The sequence below is a fragment of the Tachyglossus aculeatus genome, chromosome 21 (assembly GCF_015852505.1).
Source record: "Tachyglossus aculeatus isolate mTacAcu1 chromosome 21, mTacAcu1.pri, whole genome shotgun sequence".
Taxonomy (NCBI): Eukaryota; Metazoa; Chordata; class Mammalia; order Monotremata; family Tachyglossidae; genus Tachyglossus; species Tachyglossus aculeatus.
The window spans coordinates 53,780,299-53,803,745 of record NC_052086.1 but is presented as its reverse complement, the minus strand read 5'-3'; the positions used below and the strand labels follow the sequence as shown (position 1 = coordinate 53,803,745).

General features: G+C 51.6%; 1 protein-coding gene across 1 annotated transcript in view; it reads left to right on the top strand.

The window, feature by feature from the left end:
• Positions 1–23,447, top strand: part of LLGL1 (LLGL scribble cell polarity complex component 1) — a 110,567-nt gene that overhangs the window by 9,553 nt on the left and 77,567 nt on the right. Inside the window, exon 2 of the mRNA XM_038762517.1 lies at positions 4,974–5,071. Coding sequence (XP_038618445.1) covers positions 4,974–5,071 — 98 coding nt within the window. The remainder of the gene's footprint in view (positions 1–4,973; positions 5,072–23,447) is intronic.

Sequence of the window (23,447 nt, the reverse complement as noted above, 5' to 3'; positions counted from 1 at the left end):
GCTGTGCTAGTGGCAGAGTGGCTTTGGCCTAGAGCCAAGCCAGCGTGGGAGAATAGGGTCACATTTCCCCTCCGCCCCCAACCAGGACCCAGTTAACTGGCATCCCTGTGGCACTCCTGCCTGGGAGTTGCTCTTCCCTGCCCTGTGATGGGGATAATGCCTTTCCCTAACTGGCCTGGAGAGGTAGGGGTGGCTTGCCCGAGATCACCCAATAGTGGGCAGAGCCCCTAACTTCCCTGCCCACTGCCACCCATTGAGCCACGAGACCTAGTGTAGCTTCTCTCCTTGTTTATCCTTTGCTGAACTGTGGTGCTTGATACGGTTTGGGCCTCCGCTCCGCTTCCCTTGTAGTTTGGTTCTTGGAATGTTATCCCAGGGGTCTCTGGGCCTGCTCTGGGGGGGAAACCAGTGGCTGCCACCCCAAGGCCTTCAGGGTTAGGAGTTCAAAATTTGCTCATTCCATCTTATTTATTGAGTGCTTACTGTGTGCAAAACACTGTACTAAGCTCTTGGGAGAGTACAGTATAGCGGTGTGTGGGGAAGTGAGAACCCCCTGCTGAGACTGTTTCCAGTAGGCCAACCAGGGTGGGGGACAGTAGGAGTAGAATAAAATGAAGGTCATTGTCCTCGTGTTGGGCTTCACTCTTATCCTGGTCCTCAAGTTTTCCTGGCTTCCCGAGTCTTCTCTCTTGGACCCTGGCTATCTGCTACCTGCCCTGGAATCCCCTAGACCCTTTGGGGCCATGGGGGGTGGTGAGGTAAGTGATGGGGCACTTCCATTTCAGAGCCAAAGCCAGGGACTCAGAAGCACCTGGGTTCTCATCTCAGCTCTGCCACTTAACTGCTGTGAGACCTTGGGCAAGTCAGTTAATTTCTCTGTGCCTCGGTTACCTCATCTGTAAAATGGGGATTAAGACTGTGAGCCCCCTGTGGGACAGGGACTGTGTCCAATCTGATCAAGTGATATCTACCCCAGCACTTAGTCCAGTGCTTAGCAAATATCATTAAAAAAAAAAACCCATCCCCCTCCTGCTTTCTGTTCCCCCCATCAGCCCCCTTGTGCTGGGAATAATGATAGGAATGACGAGCTTCAGAATTGCTCGTGGAACTTGGTGGGAGGCCGAATTGGTGCCTGATGGCTAGTCTGGAACCCCATGGTCCCTGAGGGGAGAGGAGGCCTTGACTACTGAGTCAGCCTCGTTGCTGACCTCCCTGCCACCTGTCCCTCCCCATTCTACTCCCTACTTCACTCTGCTAACATTTCAGTTTTCTAAAAAAATAAATAAATTAAAATTCAGTCTGTGTTTCCCCACTGCTCTAAAACCTCTAGTGGTTGCCCATCCACCTCCACATCAAGCAGAAAGTCCTTACCAAAGGCTTTAAGGCACTCAGTGAGCCCACCACCTCCTATTATACCACACTGACTTCCTGCTACAACCCAGCACGCTCACTCTGCTTCTCTAACACCAGCCCACTCCACTGTACCTCCATATCATTTATTTTGCCGCCAACCCCTTGCCCATGTCCTCCCCCTGTCCAGAAACTCCCTCCTTCATATATGACTGATCACCACACTCTCCATCTTCAAAGCCTTATTAAAATCCCATCTCCTCCAAGAGGCCTTCCCTGACTAAGACCTCATTTTCCTTACTCCCTCTCCCTTCTGCGTCGCCCTGGCACTTGTATTTGTACTCTTCATTCCCCTCTCTTTCAGCCCTCTGGAACTTATGTGCATATATTCACCTCTCAGCCCTACAGCACTTATATACATATCCGTAATTTATTTTAATGATTTTCTCCCCCTCTAGACTGTAAGCCCATCATGGGCAGGGAACGTCTGCCAACTCTGTTGCATCGTACTCTTCCAAGCGCCCAGTCCAGTGTCCTGCACATAGTAAGGGCTCAATAAATACCATCGTGGCAAAGATCCAGCTCAGAGTCAGGCTTCTTTCTGTCTGTCTGCGTGTCAGAGTCCAGCCCTCTTCCTCCTTTCCGGCTCAAACGGCATCCAGAGAGCCAGTTCCACTCTCCGGCTCCAGTCCTTCAGTCCTTCTCCATTCTCCTGCTGTCTCTCTTGCTGTGCTGGTTTAAACTCACAGTCGTGAGAGCTATCTGTTAGTCTGCTGAGCACCAAAATCACCCGCCATCCAGCCCGGGACCCGATGTGGGTTTTTTTTTTTCTGTTTTATTTTTACAGGTCCTGATTGCACTAGGGGTTCGCACTCTGTGGCACCTTTTAGGGGGCGAGAGAGCGTGGTGCTGGGAAACCATCTGTCACCTCTGCTTTAGGAAGGCAGCAGGGCGAGGTGTCGCCTGTAGCCCAGCCGAGAACACCTACCGCCCTTCCTCCACACCTCCCCGCTTGCCTGGGCTGATGTGGCAAGCGGCAGCCAGGGAGCCGTGTTTTGGCTTCTTGGTGTCCTTTCCCTCCACAGAGAGCTGGGTGAGGATGTGGGCTGGAACCTGGGGGCCGGGCCTAGCTCCATCCTTACCGGAATGCCAGGCTGGACTGGAAGGCAGCCTGGAGTGTGTTTCTGTACCCGTTTGGACTATTGGGAGTTGTAGTTAAGAACCGAGGTCACTAGCAATTTGGGAACATCCAGCCTCTTTGCCCCGGGTTAGGACCTGGGTTCTAATCCCAGCTCTGCCAGGTGTCTGCTGTGTGACCTTGGGCAAGTCATCATCATCATCAATCGTATTTATTGAGCACTTACTGTGTGCAGAGCACTGTACTAAGCGCTTGGGAAGTACAAGTTGGCAACATATAGAGACAGTCCCTACCCAACAGTGGGCTCACAGTCTAAAAGGGGCATGTGTGGGAGAATCTGCCCCCGGGAGATCCGAAGCGTTGGAGCTGGGATGGGGCCGGCGTGGCCTAGTGGAAAAAGCCTGGTCCGGGGAATCAGAAGACCTCGGTTCTAATCCCGACTCTACCTGTGTGACGGTAGTCACTTTAACTTCTCTGTGCCTCAGTTTCCTCAGCTGCAAAATGGGGATTAAATATGCGCCCTCCGTCCCGCTTAGACCGTGAATCCTATGAGGGTCAGGGATGGTGTCTCTCCTAATCATCTTGTTGCTTCCTCAGGAGTTTGACACAGAATAAGCGCTTAACAAATACCGTGGGCGAAAAAAAGAGGGAAAAGGTTCTCGGGGGGTGGTGGGGGGGTACAGGGGAAGGTGCCGGGGGTGAGGGGGTCGGCTCACCCACGTCGTGGATTCTCTGGGCCTCAGTTTCCTCATCTGTAAAATGGGGATGAGAATATAAGCACCATGTGGGACAGGGACTGTGTCCAATCTGATTAACTTGTATCTACCCTATTGTTTAGAACAGTGCTTGGCACCTAGTAAGTGCTTAACAGATGCCATTATTATTACTATTGACCCAAAATGTCAGGGCTCCCAGGACTCAGCACCCTCAGACTGGCTCATTTAACTTGGTTTTGGCCCATCCCATTTGATTCTGGGCTGGAAGGGCTTGGTTGTCCCTGGGTTCTGGCTGGAATGAAGGTTGAGTCACTGGCTAGAGCTCCGAAGGAGGATCAGATGTGCAGGAGCAGGAAGAAAGTCTTCTTTAGACTTTTCCCCATTTCCCTTGGCATGTGAATCCCTTTGGTTTGACCCTGACCCCCGAGAGATAAAGTTGGAATGCCCTAAAAGGACGGATTGGGAAATCAAGCCGAAAGAGACAGGGCGCTGGATGGAACCACAAGAATGATGCCCAGAGGAGCCTGGGTGGGTGACTGGGACTTGCAGGAAATACACTTCCTGCCTGAGCTACTTGGATCTCCCTCTTCTACCCTCCCCTCCACTCCCCGTCCAGATGACCGAACCAAAGAATGGATCCTCTCTGGAGAGTTCTGGAACCTATTCCAAAGGATCTCCACCTGGGTTTTGCGGGAAAAGAACATGTGGCAGCTTCCCCGCTCTTCCTTTCCCCCGCCTCCCCCAGCTTGGGTCGGAAGCTCTTTTAAGCCTGTTAAGCCCTACCATCTGCCGGACCTGAAGTGTGGAGGACGTTATGGGCAAGGAATGTGTCTGTTTATTGTTATATTATACTCGCCCAAGTGCTTAGTACAGTGCCTAGCACACAGTAAGCGCTCAATAAATACGACTGATTGAATGAATGAGGAGGTATCAGCTTGTGTGAGAGGACGGAGTGCATCCCCCCACAAAAAACCTTCTCCTGCCCCCAGGCATACATTGACTCTGCCTGTCTTCACTTGGCACCCTAAAGAAGTACAGGTTTGTTAAAGGTAAGGGTTTGGCCCAGGACCTAACCCAGTTATTCAGAGGGGCTTCCCGGTTCTCCTGGCAATTCTTCAGAACTGCCCCAAACTGATATCTGATGGGTTGGTTAAGGCGTGGTCCCTCTTGGAGACAGGGACATAGGCCAGACAACCTCAGAGTCGCTTCTGGGCAAGATCTGGTTTCAGCTTAGGGATGCTTTGCAAACTTACAATAGTGTGCTTTCCGCTTTGGACTGTCAGCTCCTTAAGAGCAGGAATCATATCTGCTAATTTTTTTTTAATGGTATTTGTTAAGCACTTACTATGTGTCAGGCACTGACTAGATACAAGTTAATCAGATTGGACCACATGAGATCACAGTCTTAGTCCCCATTGTACAGATGAGGTAACTGAGACACAACGAATAGAGCACCAGCGTGGAAGTCAGAAGGACTTGTGTTCTAATCCTGGATCTGCCACTCATCTGCTGTGTGACTTTGGGCAAATCACTTAACTCAGTCACCTCATCTGTAAAATGAGGATTAAGACTGGGAGCCCCATGTGGGACAAGGACTGCGTCACAAGGTGCTGCAGGCTGGCAACGTAGAACACAGGGCGTGAGTGTGTGTGTTTGTCTCCACGCATATGACTTCCTGCTTCAGATTCCAAGTATAGGCTTTCTTAAAGGCCTGTGGGGCTGCTTTCCTGGAATTGAAACATGACCATTTCCTCTTTCTTCTTCCTCAGACGGTGGAACATGGATTTCCCAACCAGCCCAGCTCCCTGGCCTACGATCCCAAGCTCCGCATCATGGCTATTGGCACCAAGTCTGGAGCCGTCAAGGTGTATCCTTTCCCCTCTGACATGAGGGTTTCAGTCCAAGCAGCGCTGGGAGGTAAGAAAGCTTGGCTGGGTGTGTCAGCGTCCCAGCTCTCCCTTAGGGTGGCGAGGGAGTTTTGCTCCCCCTTCCCTTGGTGTGATTAGGTCACGGGCTTGGTGTGGGAACCATCACGGTTGGGGTTGGGGGCATCCAGTGGCATGCAGCAGTCCCCTGGGGCTCTGCCAGCCCTGACCAGCACCTGTTTCGGGAGACTGTGGTAGATGCTTAATCTCTGCGGGTGACTTTCCATTCGGGGATAGGTGGTTCATCTGTGTGTTTCAAAGGGCATGGGCAGCCATATGGGTGGGGTGGGGGGGGGGGGTTGTGTATGCATGTGATCACGTGTCTCAAAGGACAAGAGAAGCCACGTATTCATTCAGTCACTTGATTCAAATAGGCTACTGTGTGTGTGTGTGATCATGTGTCTCAAAGGACGTGGGCAGCGACATAGAGAGGTCTGTGTGTGATTACATGTCTCAAAGGACAAGGACAGAGAGAGACAGGTGTGTGTGTGTTGGTGTGAAGCGTTGTGCTTACCCTAACAAATAGACTTTTAAGTGTTCTGTTTCCGACCAGCCCCAGCTTCCCAACCAGTGATACGAGGGTGTGGAGACACTCTTGTCTTGGTTGTTGCCCACCCTGGTGCCTGAGATGTGTGGTCCTTGCCATGCTGGGGCAGGGCTTGCTGGGGCTGAGGAACCAGAGGCCATTTTATGAAAACCCCGCTCTTGGGGAAAAGAGAATTTTTGTGCAGGGGAGGGAGTGGAGACCTTATCTGTGTGCTAAGTGCCAGCCTCCTCCTTTCTGAGAATAGAATGGGTGCATGGAAGAGTTTCTCTGAAGCCTCTACGGTGTGGATATTTGCTCTGTGCCAGCCACCACCCCCTCAGCCTCCGGCTCCGGAAAATCCCCTCGGGGCTGAAGGATCAGACTCCCAGCAGACTGAGCAAGCTTTCACTCTTGCCACTTCTTGGTGCTGATGAAGACAAGAATGATAATTGCTGTACTTACTAAGCATCCGCTATGTACCACGCACTCTGTGAAACACTGGCGGGGGTGCAAAATAATCGGTCGGATGCGATCCTTGTCCCATATGGGTCTCACAGTCTGAGGGGGAGGGAGAAAAGGTGTTTCAGTCCCATTTTACAGATAAGAAATGTGAGGCTCACAGAAGTGAAGTGATTTGCCCAAGCAGGCAAGTGGTTTCAGATTCAGACGTGGTTGGGCCTATGGAGTAGAGTTAGTGACCTCTGAGGTTCATTCGTTCAATTATATTTATTGCGCATTTACTGTGTGCAGAGCACAGTACTAAGCGCTTGGGAGAGTACAATATCCTAACAGCCTGAGAGGAAGGGAGGACTTGCCTTAGACAGCTGTTCCTCTGGCTGTCTGGGATAGGGTTAAGGGAGGCTGATTTTGGAATCCTGGCAACCAGAGGCGGGTAGGGGCTCCTCCACCATGGAGGGGGATGGGAGTGATTGATGAGCTCTGGGGCTCTGGCCAATCCAGGCCAAACTGGTGCCGAGCTCCAGCCCGCTGCTGTGGTTACCGAGGATGCGCCATTGTCATAGAAACCAAGTTTGGGATTTGAGGGGAAGAAAGTCCTGATTGAGCAGTGGGGAAAGCCACCTGACTGCCTGAGAGAGACAGCTTGGCCTCTGTCACTGTCTGACACCTCTGAGGTGGGGGCGAGGGGGCCAGGAAGCTGGGTACCCACCCCCACCAAATGTCCCATTTCCCACTGGGCCCAGTGGAAACTGCCTTGGGTCTCCGGTGAGAGCCAAATCATTCCAGGGCAGGGAGTGGGGACAGGGCTAGGACAAGGCCCTTGTCTTTCTCCCCCACCTCTGGGTTCAGCTGTTTAATCTGAAAGGGCTTTGGCCTTGACAGGAGTCTGTGAATAGTGTTCATTCCTTGGAAAGTGGGGGCAGTTTCATTCTCTCCATCTGCTGCTTCCATCTGGTCTCTCTGAATAGCAGTGGCTCTATCCTATATCTCTCTTCATCAAGAAAGCATCCTCTTCCCCTTCTCCTCATCCCTGTTCTTCTTCTCCTTTCCCCTTTAGGAGCTGAAATTTTGTGCTACAGGGCCCTGGTGCTAATAGTTTTTTCTATGGTATTTAAGGGCTTACTATATGCCAGGCACTGTACTAGCGCTGGAATAGATACCAGATTGGACCCAATCCATGTTCCACATGGGGCTCACAGTCTTAATCCCCATTTTAGAGATGAGGTAACTGAGGTAATAATTTAAATGATCGCTTACTGTGTGCAGAGCACTGTACTAAGCACTTGGAAGAATGCAGTATAATAATAAGCAGCCACATTCCCTGCCCACAAGGAACTTAAAGTCTAGAGGGGAAGATGGACATTAATATAAATACATAAATTATCGGTATTTGCATAAGTGCTGTGGGGCTGGAAAGGGGGATGAATAAAGGTAAGGTTCAGTAAGTACCATTGATCGGTGTCTGTCTCAGGTCCTCGCATTCTGACTATACTTGGGAAAAGGGTGAGAAAGCGGGGCGAAGGATGAGGAAAGGGGATAATAATGACGGCATTTAAGTGCTTAGTATGTGCAAAGCACTGTTCTAGGCACTGGGAGGGGATACAAGGTGATCAGGTTGCCCCACCTGGGGCTCACAGTCTTAATCCCCATTTTACAGATGAGGTAACTGAGGCACGGAGAAACCAGAGCTCCAGTCTGGGGTGGTCAGTGGGAGGAGCTCAGTTGAATCTCCTAAAATCAGGTCATTTCTGAAGGCTGCTCGGGCCTGGAACCCTCCGAATGGCCTGTCTCCTCGAAGTGACCGTGAAGGTCAGTGGTGGTTCTGTGGCTCCAGACCCCAGCCTCTGCTCCTTTCCCACCACCTCCTGGGAAACAGAGCGACTGTTGGGGGGTCCAGGTGGACTTCATAAGGAGGTGATGGGCCAGGGAGGGGGGAGGAGGCGACAGGGCCAGGAGGGAGCATGTCAGCGTGGAACTTATTTAAGCAGCAGAAATTGATGGTTAGGAGAGGAAATTACAGTGTGGGCTGAGGCCATCCGGTCCCGAGAGGTCAGAGGCCGGCTGCAAGCCGGGCCCTAGTGCCTCCCAGGGGTCTCCATCTCTGGAGCTCCTGACCTTCTCCTCCTGGGGTTTCTTAGCTTAGCTCCCGCTCCTCCCAACTACCCCTCTCAACCATGTGAGTCTTTCCCTCCCCTCTTGCCTTTCTGGACCCATTCCCCCAGAAAGCCAGAGGGCAGCTTTGGGTTTTGGGCCAGAGGGTCAGCGTTGCGGCCTTGTAGTTTGCCTGGAACGGCGAGGCCCCATTGTGGCAGGAAGGGGTGGGGGGTGAGCAGGGTGACTGGGAGGGTGTGGAGGGAGGAGGGCAGGGTGTTGGCCCCGTGTCGGTAGCTGAAGCAGAACCTGTTGCCTTAATCTGCCTTGGGAGTGAGATGTGAGCCACGGGCTTCTTTTCCTAGAAGAGAGCCAGTCCCCACTCCACCCCCTTTAGGTGGATGCAGCTTGGAAAGTGATTTCCCAGGCTGGGAAATGAGGCAAGGGGAGACCATTACAGAACCTGGCTTCCGTAATGGTCACGGGCTGCCTGGGGAGAAGGTGAGACACTGACAGCACTGTCCAGCTGGAGAGAGGTGGAGGTTGGAGGTGGACGGATGGATTCTCAGGGCCTCACGTGATAGGCTGCCTTTCATCCCCAGAACACTGTCCCCTGACTCAGAGCCTTGCTCCAGGGAGTGGGGGGGGATAATAATAATTATTATGGCATTTATTAAGCACTCATGCCAAGCTCTGTCTCAAATGCTGGGGTAGATACAATGCCCTCAGATCAATCAATCAATCAATCAGTTGTATTTATTGAGCACTTACTGTGTGCAGAGCACTGTACTAAGCGCTTGGGAAGTACAAGTTGGCAACACATAGAGACAGTCCCTACCCAACAGTGGGCTCACAGTCTAGAAGGGGGAGACAGAGAACAAAACCAAACATACTAACAAAATAAAATAAATAGAATAGATATGTACAAGTAAGATAAATCAATCAATCAATCGTATTTATTGAGCGCTTACTGTGTGCAGAGCACTGTACTAAGTGCTTGGGAAGTACAAGTCGGCAACACATAGAGACAGTCCCTACCCAACAGTGGGCTCACAGTCTAGAAGGGGAGACAGAGAACAAAACCAAACATACTAACAAAATAAAATAAATAGAATAGATATGTACAAGTAAAATAAATAAATAGAGTAATAAATCTGTACAAACATATATACATATATACAGGTGCTGTGGGGAAGGGAAGGAGGTAAGATGGGGGGGATGGAAAGGGGGAACGAGGGGGAGAGGAAGGAAGGGGCTCAGTCTGGAAAGGCCTCCTGGAGGAGATCAGACACAATCACTGTCCCACCTGAGGCTCACAGACTCATGGGGAGAGAGAACAGGTATTTAATCCCCATTTTACAGATGAAAAAAACAGGCCCAGAGAAGTTAAGTGATTTGCCCAAGGTCACACAACAGGCAGGTGGCGGAGCCGGGATTAGAAGCAGGCTTCCCGACTCGCAGCTCTGCCCTCTTTCCAGTAGGTTCCTTTTCTCAGAATTTTGTCCCCTTCCTCCATCCCCCGACCTTCTGTCACTCTCCCTTCTTCCTCATCTCTCCCCTGGGTTCCTCCTGGCACCACTCCCGGCCCCTTGCCCAGGCTGCTGTTGAGGGGGGAGGGCCCGGCTGCCGCAGGCACAATCGGGGTTCCTGTATGGCCGAGTGGGCCCCGGGCCGGCTCCACACAAAGCGGGCATTTTCCCCTTCCCGTTGTGAGTAGCGCCTGTGGGGTCAGCCCCAGCCAAGCAGCTGAGAACGTGCCCCCCTCCCTCTCTGAACCCCGGAGGCCAAGGCAAATGGCCCGGCTCCCTGCCAAGCCAAACTGGCCCAGGTCATGGGGCCGAGGGTAGGGCGCTTCCCCTCGCCCTTTTCGGTTTTCGTACTTCACCCTGGAGCGTGGGCCGGTGTGCCACCCGCCCACCCGCTTCTTTTCCACTGGGCTGGGGAACAGCAGGTGTACCCCCCCAATCCCGGGGGCACTTGTAGCTGGGAAGCGTTCTGCCAGTCTCTGACGTCTAGTCCAGGGCCTCAAGCCCCATGCAAGTGTTTAATGTTGCTTGGCCTGCAGGAGTGGGGGAGTCACCTCCGGTGGATGGAGCCCTGTGTGGTGTTCCATATCTGGAAACTCTGCTGCTTCCAGCTGTCTGCTCAGTTAGTGGAGGCTGAGGGGTCCCTTGGAGTCTGGGGTCTCCCCCTTCTAGACTGTGAGCCCGCTGTTGGGTAGGGACCGTCTCTATATGTTGCCAACTTGTACTTCCCAAGCGCTTAGTACAGTGCTCTGCACACAGTAAGCGCTCAATAAATACGATTGAATGAATGAATGGTTCACCATGGCTTAATGGCTAGAACACAGGCCTGGAAGTCAGAAGGACCTGGGTTCTAATCCCGGCCCTGCCACCTGTCTGCTGTGTGACCTTGGGCAAGTCACTTCTCTGTGCCTCAGTTACCTCATCTGTAAAAACTGGGGATAAGAGTGTGAGACCCAAGTGGGACAGGAACTGTGTCCAACCTGATTAACCCGTGTCTATCCCAGCTCTTGGAACATAGTAAGCACTTAATCAGTGCCATTATTATTATTATTATTCATTCACTCAGTTGTATTGAGCACTTTCTGTGTGCACAGTTGTCAGCTGTGTGACTTGGGGCAAGTCACTTAACTTCTCTGTGCCTCAGTTCCCTCACACTTTCTGTGTGCAAAGCACTGTACTAAGCGCTTGGGAGAGTACAATATAACAATACACGTTCCCTGCCCAAAACTACCTTACAATCTAGGAGGGAAGACAGGCTTTAATATAAATTACAGATATATACGTTAAGTGCTGTGGGGCTGGGATGGGGGATGAATAAAGAGAGCAAGTCAGGGTGATGCAGAAGGGAATGGGAGGAGAGGAAAGGACGGCTTGGGGAAGGCCTCTTGGAGGAGATGTGCCTTCAGTAAGGCTGTGACGGGGGAGAGTAATTGTTTGTTTGGTATGAGGAGGGAGGGCGTTCCAGGCTAGAGGCAGAATGTGGGTGAGAGGTTGGCAGTGAGATAGACTAAATCGAGGTATTGTGAGAAGGTTGGCATTAGAGATGTGAAGTGTGCGGGCTGGGTTGTAGTAGGAGAGTGGTGAGGTGTGAAGTGAGGGAAGTGACCCTCCCCAGTTCTGGGACCAGTGAACGGGCATACTCAAGAGAACAGCTAGGTTGGCAAAAATGGGTAGCAATTCCATGGTGAGGCCTAGCAGGCAGTGGGCTCTCACAATGCACAAGAAAATAAATATCCTTCTTCCTGGCGGACCCCGAGGTGAAGGTCAAGGAACAGCGTGCCCCAGCTTCGGCTCACCCATTGCGGGTGCCTTAAGCTCCCTGAACCCATTCCCCAGTCGGCAGTTTTAGCCAGAGGAGTTCTTTGTCAGTGGCCCCGGAGACCAGAGTTCCTTTCACAGTTTCTTGAATAATAATGATAATAATGATGGTATTTGTTAAGCGCTTACTATGTGCAAAGCACTGTTCTAAGCGCTGGGTGCATTGGTGGGAAGGAGTGTTAGCAAGAACTGGGAGCCAAGACTCCGGGACCTGCTTTAATAATAATTGTGGAATTAATAATGTGTTTGCTATGTACCAAGCATTGTTCTGGGATAGAAACAAGCAAATCAGGCTGGACACAGTCCCTGTCAACATGGGGCTCACAATCTTAACCACCATTTTAATAATAATAATAATGATGGCATTTGTTAAGCGCTTACTGTGCAAAGCACAGTTCTAAGTGCTGGGGGGGATACAAGGTGATCAGGTTGTCCCACGTGGGGCTCACAGTCTTAATCCCCATTTTTGCAGATGAAGTAACTGAGGCTCAGAGAAGTTAAGTGACTTGCCCAAGGTCACACAGCAGACATGTGGTGGAACCGGGATTAGAACCCAGATATTCGACTCCAAGGCCTGTGCTCTATCCACTAGACCATGCTGCTTTAGAGGTTTACTTCTGGCTTGCTGCCTATCTTCCCCTTCAGGGTGTTGAAGTCTGAGAGGTCTCCAGAGCAGTTGGAACAGCTCACTCCGGAAACAGGGATGAAGTGCTCCTTAAATTATTTCTTCTTGTTCCTTCTGGGGTTCCGGCCACCGTTCTGCCCCTTGTCCCGCCTCCCTCCCTTGGCAGAGGGACTTTGCTTCCACAAGCTCGTTCTTGCCTCCTTTCTTCTAATCGTCTTTTTGGAGTGGTTCAGATCCTAGAAGGGCTGTTAACATATCGCCCTTCCTTCGCCGGGTGGCACTGCTAGGGAAAGTGGTGTCGGCAGAGTCAGAGCTTGTGTGCTAAGCGGCCTAGGGGAGCGGAGTGGATGCCTGTGCACTGGGCAGACCCTCTCTCCCTCCCTCTGTCCAGTGACCTCACCGGTCCTCTCCCCGGGTCCTCAGATCCAGACTCCTGGATCCCTCGTGACTGGCGCTCACGGGCATGGGAGTCAGAAGGACCTGGGTTCTAATCCCAGCTCCATCAGTTGTCGGCTGTGTGACCTTGTGCACGTCACTTCACCTCTCCGTGCTTGTTACCACATCTGGAAAATGGGGATTAAGACTGTGAGTCCCATGCAGGGTGGGGACTGTGTCCATTGTCCTTTTACAGCCCAGCCCGCACACTCCGCTCCTCTGCCGCTCACCTCCTCACTGTGCCTCGTTCTTGCCTGTCCCGCTGTCGACCCATGTACTACCTCTGGCCTGGAATGCCCTCCCTCCACAAATCCACCAAACTAGCTCTCTTCCTCCTTCAGAGTCCTACTGAGACCTCACCTCCTCCAGGAGGCCTTCCCAGAGTGAGCCCCTTCTTTTTCCTCTCCTCCTCCTCCCTTCCCCACAGCACTTGTATATATATATTTATACATATTTATTACTCTATTTCATCCATAAATATTTATTACTGTTGTATTAATGATGTGTATATAGCTATAATTCTATTTATTCTGATGGTATTGACACCTGTCTACTTGTTTGGTTGTCTGTCTCCCCCTTCTAGACTGTGAGCCCGTTGTTGGGTAGGGACCGCCTTTATATGTTGCCGATTTGTACTTCCCAAGCACTTAGTACGGTGCTGTGCACACAGTAGGTGCTCAATAAATACGATTGAATAAATGATGATGATGATGGCATTTATTCAGCGCTTACTATATGCAAGGCAATCAGTGTATCTACCCCAATACTTAGTACAGTGCCTGGCATAGTAAACGCTTAAAAAATATCATAAAAACATACCCCTATTATTATTAGACAAAGCCAGAGTTTCAGATTTCCTCCTCCTCACCGCAGACCTGGGCCCTGCCCACCCCGCTTCCCCCGAAGCAGAGCCGTTGTTGAAGGTGAGTGGGTGTGTCCCCCCCACAACTCAGCCAGATCCTGCGAGTGGCCTGGTTGATGGGGTGTGGAGGCCGGCTTTCTGGGGGTGCAAATAGAGAAGCAGCGTGGCTCAGTGGAAAGATCACTGGCCTTGGAGTCAGGGGTCATGGGTTCGAATCCCGGCTCTGCCAATTGTCAGCTGTGTGACTTGGGGCAAGTCACTTCTCTGTGCCTCAGTTCCCTCATCTGTAAAATGGGGATGAAGACTGTGAGCCCCCCTGTGGGACAACCTGATCACCTTGTAACTTGAACAGTGCTTTGCACATAGTAAGCGCTTAATAAATGCCATCATAAAAATAAATGGGGGTGGTTTGTGGAAGGAAAGACGGGGGCAGCTCTGGTCTTCCTGGGCTTCTAGACTGTGAGCCCGCTGTTGGGTAGGGACCGTCTCTATATGTTGCCAACTTGTACTTCCCAAGCGTTAGTACAGTGCTCTACACACAGTAAGCGCTCAATAAATACAATTGATTGAATGGGCGTTGTTGTCTGGCCCAAGGTGGCTTTGACACGGAATCCCTAGGTCATGCTGGCTTTCTGGGATGAAGGCCTGCAGGGTAGGCACAATGAGGCTGGGAAAGAAGGGTTTTGTTCTGGTCCCGCATGAATCATTGGGTGGGTTAGACTGGACCCACAGCACAGAGCAGGGGGAAAGAAACAGTGAAGCTCCTGAGGGCTCCAGGAGCTACTGACAGCAGGTCCGTGGGGAACTGACAGAGCTGACAGTGGTGGGAACCTGGCCTTCAGGCCTCTTGGCCTCCAGGCTTTACCTGTTTCGGTCCCTGCTTGTGGCCCACGTCACCCACCTGGGCCAGCCCAGACCAGGCCGGGGTAGCCTCAGACAGGGAGAGCTCCTCATGCAGTTTGATTCCCATATCTTGGGCCCATGTAGGGTTGGTCGGGGTCTACCTGGTGGCTATGGCTCCCTGCCCTTCCAAGAGGGGTCCGAGTTCTGCCCCCTCCCTGGCTGGGAAGGGAGGGAGAACGGGCTCACTTGCTGGGACAGCCCTATCAATCAATCAAGGGTATTTTTTGAGCACTTACTATGTGCAAAGCACTGTAATCAGTGCCAGGGAGAATACAGTGCAACAGAATTAGCAGATGTGTTCCCTACCCTTAACAGATTTCCAGTGTAGCATTGCCGCCACCCCAGGGGGCCAAGTGAGAGCCCCCACTGGTCCCGCCCCATCGGCAGGGCTGTTTGGGTACTTCCTCTGAGCTTGAGGGAGGAGCCCACCTGTCCGTGCCTGACCAATTCCAAGGTGGCACCTCCCCAGACACCCCCCGTGAGGATTAAAGCTGTGGAGGTGTGGGCAGCACAGTTCAGGAAGCTCTATCTGGTTGCGCCCCTGCCTGCAAAATGCCGCCCGCTTGGAGGGAGAACCCTGGTTCGGCTTTGGCTCCTTGAATCTTACGCCCTTTTTCCTTCGGGTGGTATTTGTTACTTACTGTGTGCCAGGCACTGTTCTAAGAGCTTCACTTGGGAAGTTGGAGCGTTGTCTCTGGTCCTTGTCCCTGCTCCTCGTCCCACTCAGGGCCCTCTCTGATGTCAGCACGTGGACATATAGATACCCTGGAACATGCCCCCCATACGCACACTTGCACCCCCAGGTTCACCCAGTCTGTCAGCCACCGTCCCCGATTCCTCCATCTCTTCCCCCCTCTCACCAGAGGTTTGCTCATCCTTCAGACTAAGCAAAGCTTCCTGCAAGCCAAGCGGAGAGCGGGAGCCGGGCAGGAGAAGGGCTTGGGCAGATAGAGGAGATGGTAATTGCCTGGCAGGAAGTCTGCTGACTCAAGCACCTCAGGGGGTTAGACAGGATCGAAACTCTCTTGTCTAAACCTCTCCTCTTTCTTTACTCTCCCTGTCTCCCTTCCCTCCCTCCCTCCCTCCCCCCTCACTCTTTCCTATCCCTTCTCCCTCTCCCTTGTAATGGTCAGGAGCTCAGGAGCGGGGCTTCTGGATCCCACAGTCCATCAGTTCTCAGGCTCCAGTCTGACGCCGATCTCATTCATTCATTCAGTCGTATTTATTGAGCGCTTACTGTGTGCAGAGCACTGTACTAAGCGCTTGGGAAGTACAAGTTGGCAACATATAGAGACGGTCCCTACCCAACAGCGGGCTCACAGTCTAGAAGGGGGAGACAGAGAACAAAACATATTAACAAAATAAAATAAATAGAATAAACATGTACAATTTAAATAGAGTAATAAATGCAAACATATATACAGGTGCTGTGGGGAGGGGAAGGAGGTAAGGCAGGGGAGAGGAAGGAGGGGAGGGGGAGAGGAAGGAGGGGGCTCAGTCTGGGAAGGCCTCCTGGAGGAGGTGAGCTCTCAATAGGGCCTTGAAGTCATTCTCACGACATGGCATCGAATGGCTAGCCGTCAGTCACATTTATTTATTCACTCATATTTATTAAGTGCTTACTGTGTGCAGAGCACTGTACTAAGCGCTTGGGAAAGTACAATAGAACAATAAACACACACATTCCCTACCCACAATGAGCTTACATTCTAGAGGGAAAGGCGGACATTAAATAAATTATGGATATGTACATAAGTGCTGTGAGGATGGGAGGGAGAATAAATTAAGGGAGCAAGTCAGGATGATGCAGAAGGGAGTGGAAGGAAAGGACAAGAGAGCTTAGGAAAGGCCTCTTGGGCCTTCAGTGAGGCAGCAGTGCTTGTGGGCGTGGGAGGCCGGACCGACCCGTGTGATCTCCAGGCACCTTCCAAGAATTCCCTGGAGGGGGACATCGCTGTCCGTTTCTCCAGATGCCATGGCTGAGGTAGGGGAGGTCTTGCCCCTGGAGATCCGGAGGGGCCCGGGCTTGAACTCTGTCCTCTCTACCAATCCAGTGTAGGGCAGCAGAAGGGCTTGGCAGGAAGTCTAGGACTTGTGAGTGAATGAGCGGTCATGGTGTGGCTGGCAGGGTGTGATGGGGAATGGAGGGGAGGGATGGTGGTGGTAGAAAAAATAGTATTAAGTGCTTTTTGGGGGTCCGAGCACTGTACTAAGCTCTGGGAAACAATACTCAGGTGGGAACTGACATGGCACCCGGCCAGCCAAGCTCTGAGGTTGTTTGGCCAGAGCTTATTATTTCCTATTGTGCTGCTTCTTCTCCCCCTCATTGGGCCTCAGGCCTGGACTGAGAGATCTGTCTCTGCCTAGCTGCTTCCCGGGGAAACAGAATCGCCCCATCTCAGCTCAGCTTGTGATTTCACACCCCAGTGAACCAGAATGGAGGAGGAAGGGAAATGGGAGCAGGAAGGGTGTGGAGATGGGAGATAAACAGATCTCAGAGAGCTGGGCTTTGGGGGAGATATGTGGGATGGAAGGCGGAGGTTGTGAGGGGCTGATAGTTGGCAGTCTGGCCCAGAATGATTTCTCCCTTCTGGCGGAAGGATCAGAAGGGGATTTGTGGAGGTAGTCTGGGGGAGGGAGGGCTGGATTTGAACCCTGAGGTCTGTGGCGTCGCAGTGCTGCCCCTGCTAACTGAAGCATCTAAGATTAGGTGGGAGAGGAGCAGCTGAGACCAGCTTCTGGGACTCCTCCTGCCTAGGATGCCCCAAGGTCCCGACACAGATGGGTCCCCTAAGCCTGAGTGGCATCTTACTCAGGTAATAAATGCTTTGCACATAGTAAGCGCTTAATAAATGCCATCATTATTATTCTTCTGACAAAGTTTGGGCAGGGAAAATGTCTGCCAATCAAGTGTATCGAACTCTCCCAAGTACAGTGCTTTGCATCCAGTAAACAGTCAATAAATAGTATTGATGAGAATGATAAAGGGCCAGAGCTCCTTCCCTGGCTTGCTGTGGCCAGAGGTAGGGAGGAGCCAAGCAAGCACTCTTATTCCTTTATGTGGAGGGGCTCTGCGCAGAGTGAGCGCTCAGTATATACCATTGATTGAGGGAGGCAGGACCGAGATTTCCTGGATTAACATAGGAAGGCTGCAGGTATGACTACCTTTAATCCTGGCTCTGCCACTTGTCTGCTGTGAGACCTTGGGCAAGCTACTTAATTTCTCTGTGTCAGTTACCTCATCAGTAAAATGGGGATTGTCCCACGTGGAACAACCTGATTACATTGTATTTACCCCAGCACCTACAACAGTGCTTGGCACATAGTAAGTGCTTAACAAATAATAATAATAATAGTTATTATTATATCCCCAGTGGCCAGTAGCCATGCCCCTCGGGCTTCTTCCTCCACCCTCTTTTGACCATTTGTCTTCTCTGCCACCCCTGCCCTGCACAGGTTTTTTTTTTCCTCTTTAAGTGATTATTATGTGCCATGCACTGTACTAAGCATTGGGGTAGATAAAAGCTAATCAGTCTGGATACAGTCCATGCCCCACATGGGGCTCACAGTCTTAATCCCTATTTTACACGTGACTGTGGCACAGAGAAGTGAAGCAACTTGCCCAAGGTCACACAGCCAACAAGTTACGTAGCTGGGATTAGAACCCAGGTCCTTCTGACTCCTAGGCTTGTGCTCTATCTACTAGCCACTTCTTCTCTAGTTGTCTCTCCCCGGAGCCAGTGTTGGTACAAGGGGAGACCGGAGGTCCATCTGGGCCTGAGACTGTCTTTTGAATTGTCTGGATTTCTGGCCTTGGCCTGGCCCCAGGCTTAATAGTCATTATTAAGTGACTCCAAAATCCTTTTGAGATGGAAACTTCCCGAGCTGAGTGTCCCCCCTCAGCCTGGAAGAATCATCTGAGGCTTGTCCAGCTGTGGATGCTAAGATACTTTGGGTGGTAAGAAAATGAACCGAAACACTCAGGAGCGAAGCCAGTCGAGCTCTCTCTCGATAGCCACATAACAGAGCTTTATCCCAGCATTGACAGAAGGTACATTGGGATAAATATTTACCCCAGCTGAGTTACCAAGTGGTGGGGTGTTGAGGCCCTTTGGGAGGTTACTTCAGAGGGCTTCTTGATTAGATCAGTAGTTGCCCAGGTTACTCCAATAAAAGACTTTTCTTACTGTGCGGAGTGCAGCTGTGGGAGCCCAAACTTTGTAGCTAGAAGGGCACAGTTTACTTTCTCCAGCCTTAGATGGAGGGTGGACCGGAGAGGTGATGGTTAAAGATTGCCTGGGTAAAAGCAGCAACTCCCTGGGGAGGCCCATTAATTGTAATATTTATTAAAAGCTTACTCTGTGCTAAGCACCGGGGCCGGTTGAAGGTTCTGAGATCAGATGCAGTGCCTGTCCCTTACAGGCTCACAATTCACATTATCTCCATTTTACAGATGAGGAAACTGAGGCCCAGCAAGGTTAAGGAACTTGCCCCGGGTCACCCAGTAGGTCAGTCGAACCCTGGTTTCCTGACACCCACTCGCAGGCTCTTTCCATGAGGCCATGCTGCTTTTTGCTGCATCCTTTGGTCTCCTGCAGCCAGCCTGTGTGTTGCCTCCCTCAGGATCAATCAATCGTATTTATTGAGCGCTTACTATGTGCAGAGCACTGTACTAAGCGCTTGGGAAGTACAAATTGGCATCACATAGAGACAGTCCCTACCCAACAGTGGGCTCACAGTCTCCAACAGTGGGCTCACAGTCTCCAACAGTGGGCTCACAGTGGGCTCAGGACTCCCCTATCCCAGGATCACAAGAGAGGAGGGGCCTGCCCAGTCTCATGGAGCTGTGTGTCAGAGTGACCTTTCCCAGCCCTGCCCAGGTGGGTATTTGGAGAAGCCTGCCCTTCCACTTGGCTCTTCTCAAGGGGGTGTTTATACCAAGACAGAGCTCTCATTTGGGGAGCCATAATTTTGTGGGCAAGCAACCATTTTAATCCTCACGAAAGCCAGGCGGCAGCTCTCAGTCCAGCCGTCGCTTGCTCAGTACCTCTCCTTCCGACTCTGGGAAGTGAGGTTCGCTTCTGCCTGTGGGATTTAGAGGGGCAGAGGAGAATGAGACCGGCGGTCTCCTCGTCTTGCCCCAGGGGAACCATGGGCAGTTGGCGCTTGGGCTAGATGCCTCCAAAGAGACAGCTTGGATTCTGGGGTGAGGCAGGACCTGGGCAGCCAAATCCAATCCAGTGAGGGAGAAACCTCCTTGGAGTCTAGTAGTCATAGTAGTAATGGTATTAAGTGCTTACAGTGGAAGGAGCACTAAATTAAGTACTGGAAAAGAGTACACAGGTGGGAATTGAATCATCTTTATTGAGTGCCAGTTTGGTGCAGAGCACTGTACCAAGTGCTTGGGAGAGTTTGCTGTAACGGTTGGTAGACACGATCCCTGATTAAGCATGGATGCTGTGCCTTGAGGGTCTCACGATCTGAGCATAGGAAGGAGAGAGGAGTGGAGATGGATAATTGGGAAGGATGAACCAATGAAACATTAAAACAACATGAGATGAAAAAGTAATAATAGTAGCCCACGGAGCAGTTTGCTTCCGTTGGTGTGCTGTTTCTTGCAATGGAACTGCATCACTCCGGGTTAGCCAAACTTGGATCAGCTGGTAGCAGTTTGGATGGGGAGGAAGGGGCGGATGCTAGAGATGTTGTGAAAGATGAACCGACAGGATTTGGTGACAGACTGAATATGCTGGTTGGATGAGAGATGAGTCGGATAATGCCTTAGTCACGGGCTTGCGAGGCAGGGAAGATCGAAGGGCCTGAGTTTTAAAGCAAGAAGCTGGCTCTGGGACACGGGCCCTGAGCCTCTGGGTGAGAGGAGAAGTCTGTGTCCCCTCTCTGGGATGGATCCGCTTTAAGGTAGAGCAGCATGAAACCAGTGGCAAGAGCCCAGTCCTGGGAGTCAGAGGACCTGGGTTCTAATCCCAGCTCTGCGCACTTGTCTGCTATGTGACCTTTGGCAAGTCACTTCTCCGTGCCTCAGTTTCCTCAACTGTAAAATGGGGGGCCAATGCCTAGCCTCCTTCCTACCTAGACTGCGAGCCCCAAATGGGTCTGGGACTGTATCTGACCCGATTAACTTGTATTTACCTCAGCACTTATAACAGTTCTCCACACGTAGTGAGCGTTTAACAAATACTGTAAGTAGTATCATCATTAAGGTAGAGACTTGGGGCCCTTAAGGGAACTTTTCCAAGCCAGAAGCTGAATGCAGGTGAACTTCGCTGTGCACTTGGCTGCCAGTGGCAAGTTGCCCTGCTGCTCCCTTGGCACTGTTCCTTCCCAGACTCCCAGTCCTGGAGAAATTTCCTGGAGCTCCTGGCTGAACTGGCCTAATCTGTGAGGGAGTTGCTGGGGAAGAGGGTCCGGTCCAGAGGTAATGAACTGAGATAATAATACTAATAATAATTTTGGTATTTGTTAAGTGCTTACTGTGTGCCAGGCACTGTAATAATAATAATAATAATGATGATGGCATTTAATAATAATAATAATAATAATGTTGGCATTTGTTAAGCGCTTACTATGTGCAAAGCACTGTTCTAAGCGTTTGGGGGGATACAAAGTGATCAGGTTGTCCCACGTGGGGCTCACAGTCTTAATCCCCATTTTACAGATGAGGTAACTGGGGCTCAGAGAAGTTAAGTGACTTGCCCAAGGTCACACAGCAGATATGTGGCGGAGTCGGGATTCGAACCCATGACCTCTGACTCCAAAGCCCGTGCTCTTTCCACTGAGCCACGCTGCTTCTCTAATAAGCATTTATTATGTGCGAAGCACTGTTCTAAGCGCTGGGGAGGTTACAAGGAGATCAGGTTGTCCCACGGGGGACTCACAGTCTTAATCCCCATTTTACAGATGAGGGAAATGAGGCCCAGAGAAGTTAAGTGACTTGCCCAAAGTCACACAGCTGAAAATTGGCAGAGCCAGGATTTGAACCCATGACCTCTGCCTCCAAAGCCCTGCCTTTCCACTGAGCCACGCTGCCTCTCTAGCACTGTGCTAAGTGCTAAGGTGGATACAAGCAAATCGGGTTGGACACAGTCCCTGTCATTCATTCATTCATTCAATCATATTTATTGAGTGCTTACTGTGTGCAGAGCACTGTACTTGGGAAGTACAAGTCGGCAACATATAGAGACGGTCCCTATCCAATGATGGGCTCACAGTCTAGAAGACGGGCTCGTCATGTAGGGCTTACAACCTCAACCCCTATTTTACAGATGAGGGAACTGAGGCCCAGAGAAGTGATGTGACTTGCCCAAGGTCACACAGCAGACAGATGGCAGAGCTGGAATTTGAACCCGTGACCTTCTGACTCTCAGGCCCGGGCTGTAGCCACTACACCATGCTGATTTTCTAGTAGAGCCTGACCTCACCTGACCTGACCTTCTAGACTGTGACCCCACTGTTGGGTAGGGACCGTCTCTATATGTTGCCAAATTGTACTTCCCAAGCGCTTAGTACAGTGCTCTGCACACAGTAAGCGCTCAATAAATATGATTGAATGAATGAATGTGGGTTCCATTCACTGTTCATCTTGTGCTGGGGCCCTTTAAGGGACAGGTGAGGAGTCGCTGCCTCGACCCGCAGCCGAGATCCCTTCCAGGTCACGCAGCCTGACGGGGCGGGCGCGCCCACATCACTACCACCCAGAGGCCCTCGCCCCTGTCTTCCTCTTGTGTGCGCACACGCAAACACCCACACGTGTGCACGGCTCCAGGTGGCCCGCTTGTTCATTCTGCTGCTGCTGGCCGGAAGATCACCGGTCTTGTTGGGGCAGGGCCCTGCCAGTCCGTGGCACCTTCAGCGCGGTCCTGCCTTGGCGCTCTGCTGGCGGTCTGCCCAGCCCCTTCCCCCGTTCTTATGGGTGTGCCAGAACCCATCATCTCCCTCTTCATGCCCCAGGGCGAGCAGGCGATAATGGAGGAGAATTTCTGCCATCTGTGCCTCCTTGTCTGTCCTTTGGATCTACCCTCTCTGTTTCCAGACCTCCGGTCACTGACTTGGGCTGTTCACTCTGCCCGCAGCTGCCCCGAGTTACCACATACAAGATTTGGACCAGGGTCAGGGCTCAGAGGCCAGTGCCTGCTCTCCCAACTTCCCTGAAGCCTGCAGCTGGCTTGTCTTTCTGAGAGGCCTTCCCAGACTAAACCCCCTTTTTCCTCTTTTCCTCCCCATTTGCCCCGGCCCTACCTCCTTCCCCTCCCCACAGCACCTGTACTTCCCAAGTCAACTTGTACTTCCCAAGCGCTTAGTACACTGCTCTGCACACAGTAAGCGCTCAATAAATACGATTGAAAGAGTGAATATGTTTGTGCAGATTTATTACTCTATTTTACTTGTACATATTTACTATTCTATTTGTTTTGTTAATGATGTGCATCCAGCTTTACTTCTATTTACTCTGACGACTTGACACCTGTCCACTTGTTTTGTTTTGTTGCCTGTCTCCCCCTTCTAGACTGTGAGCCCGTTGTTGGGTAGGGACCGTCTCTAAATGTTGCCAGCTTGTACTTCTCAAGCTCTTCGTACAGTGCTCTGCACACAGTGAGCGCTCAATAAATACGATTGAGTGAATGAATTCCTTCCCAGGGGAGGCAACAAGTTAGCCCTTTTTCCTCTCCCCTTCTCAGAGGATCCCATCAGATGCTTCTGCTGTTCTGCCAGAGGAAGTATTTGGTGGCTCTGAAGTGAGTTGACAGCCCTTCCCAAGGGAAGCAATGCCAACTGCCTCTCGCCGAAAACCTCCCTGTTGCTGACAGTGGCCTCTTCCTTGCTGCTCCCGGGCTGGGCTCTGTGGGTCAACATACCCTTTGGTCCTCTGGCACCATGCCCATCCTATGCAGTAGCCGGCTGGAGGCAGAGGCAGCATTCTGTAGTGAGAGACGGAGCCCGGCTCGTGGTTGGATTCCCCAGACTCTCCTGCTATGCCCAGAAAACCTTGCTTTCCCTCAAGCCTCTGACTTCCTGGGGCATTTTGTAGGCCCCAGACTCTGTAGCATCTAAGGAC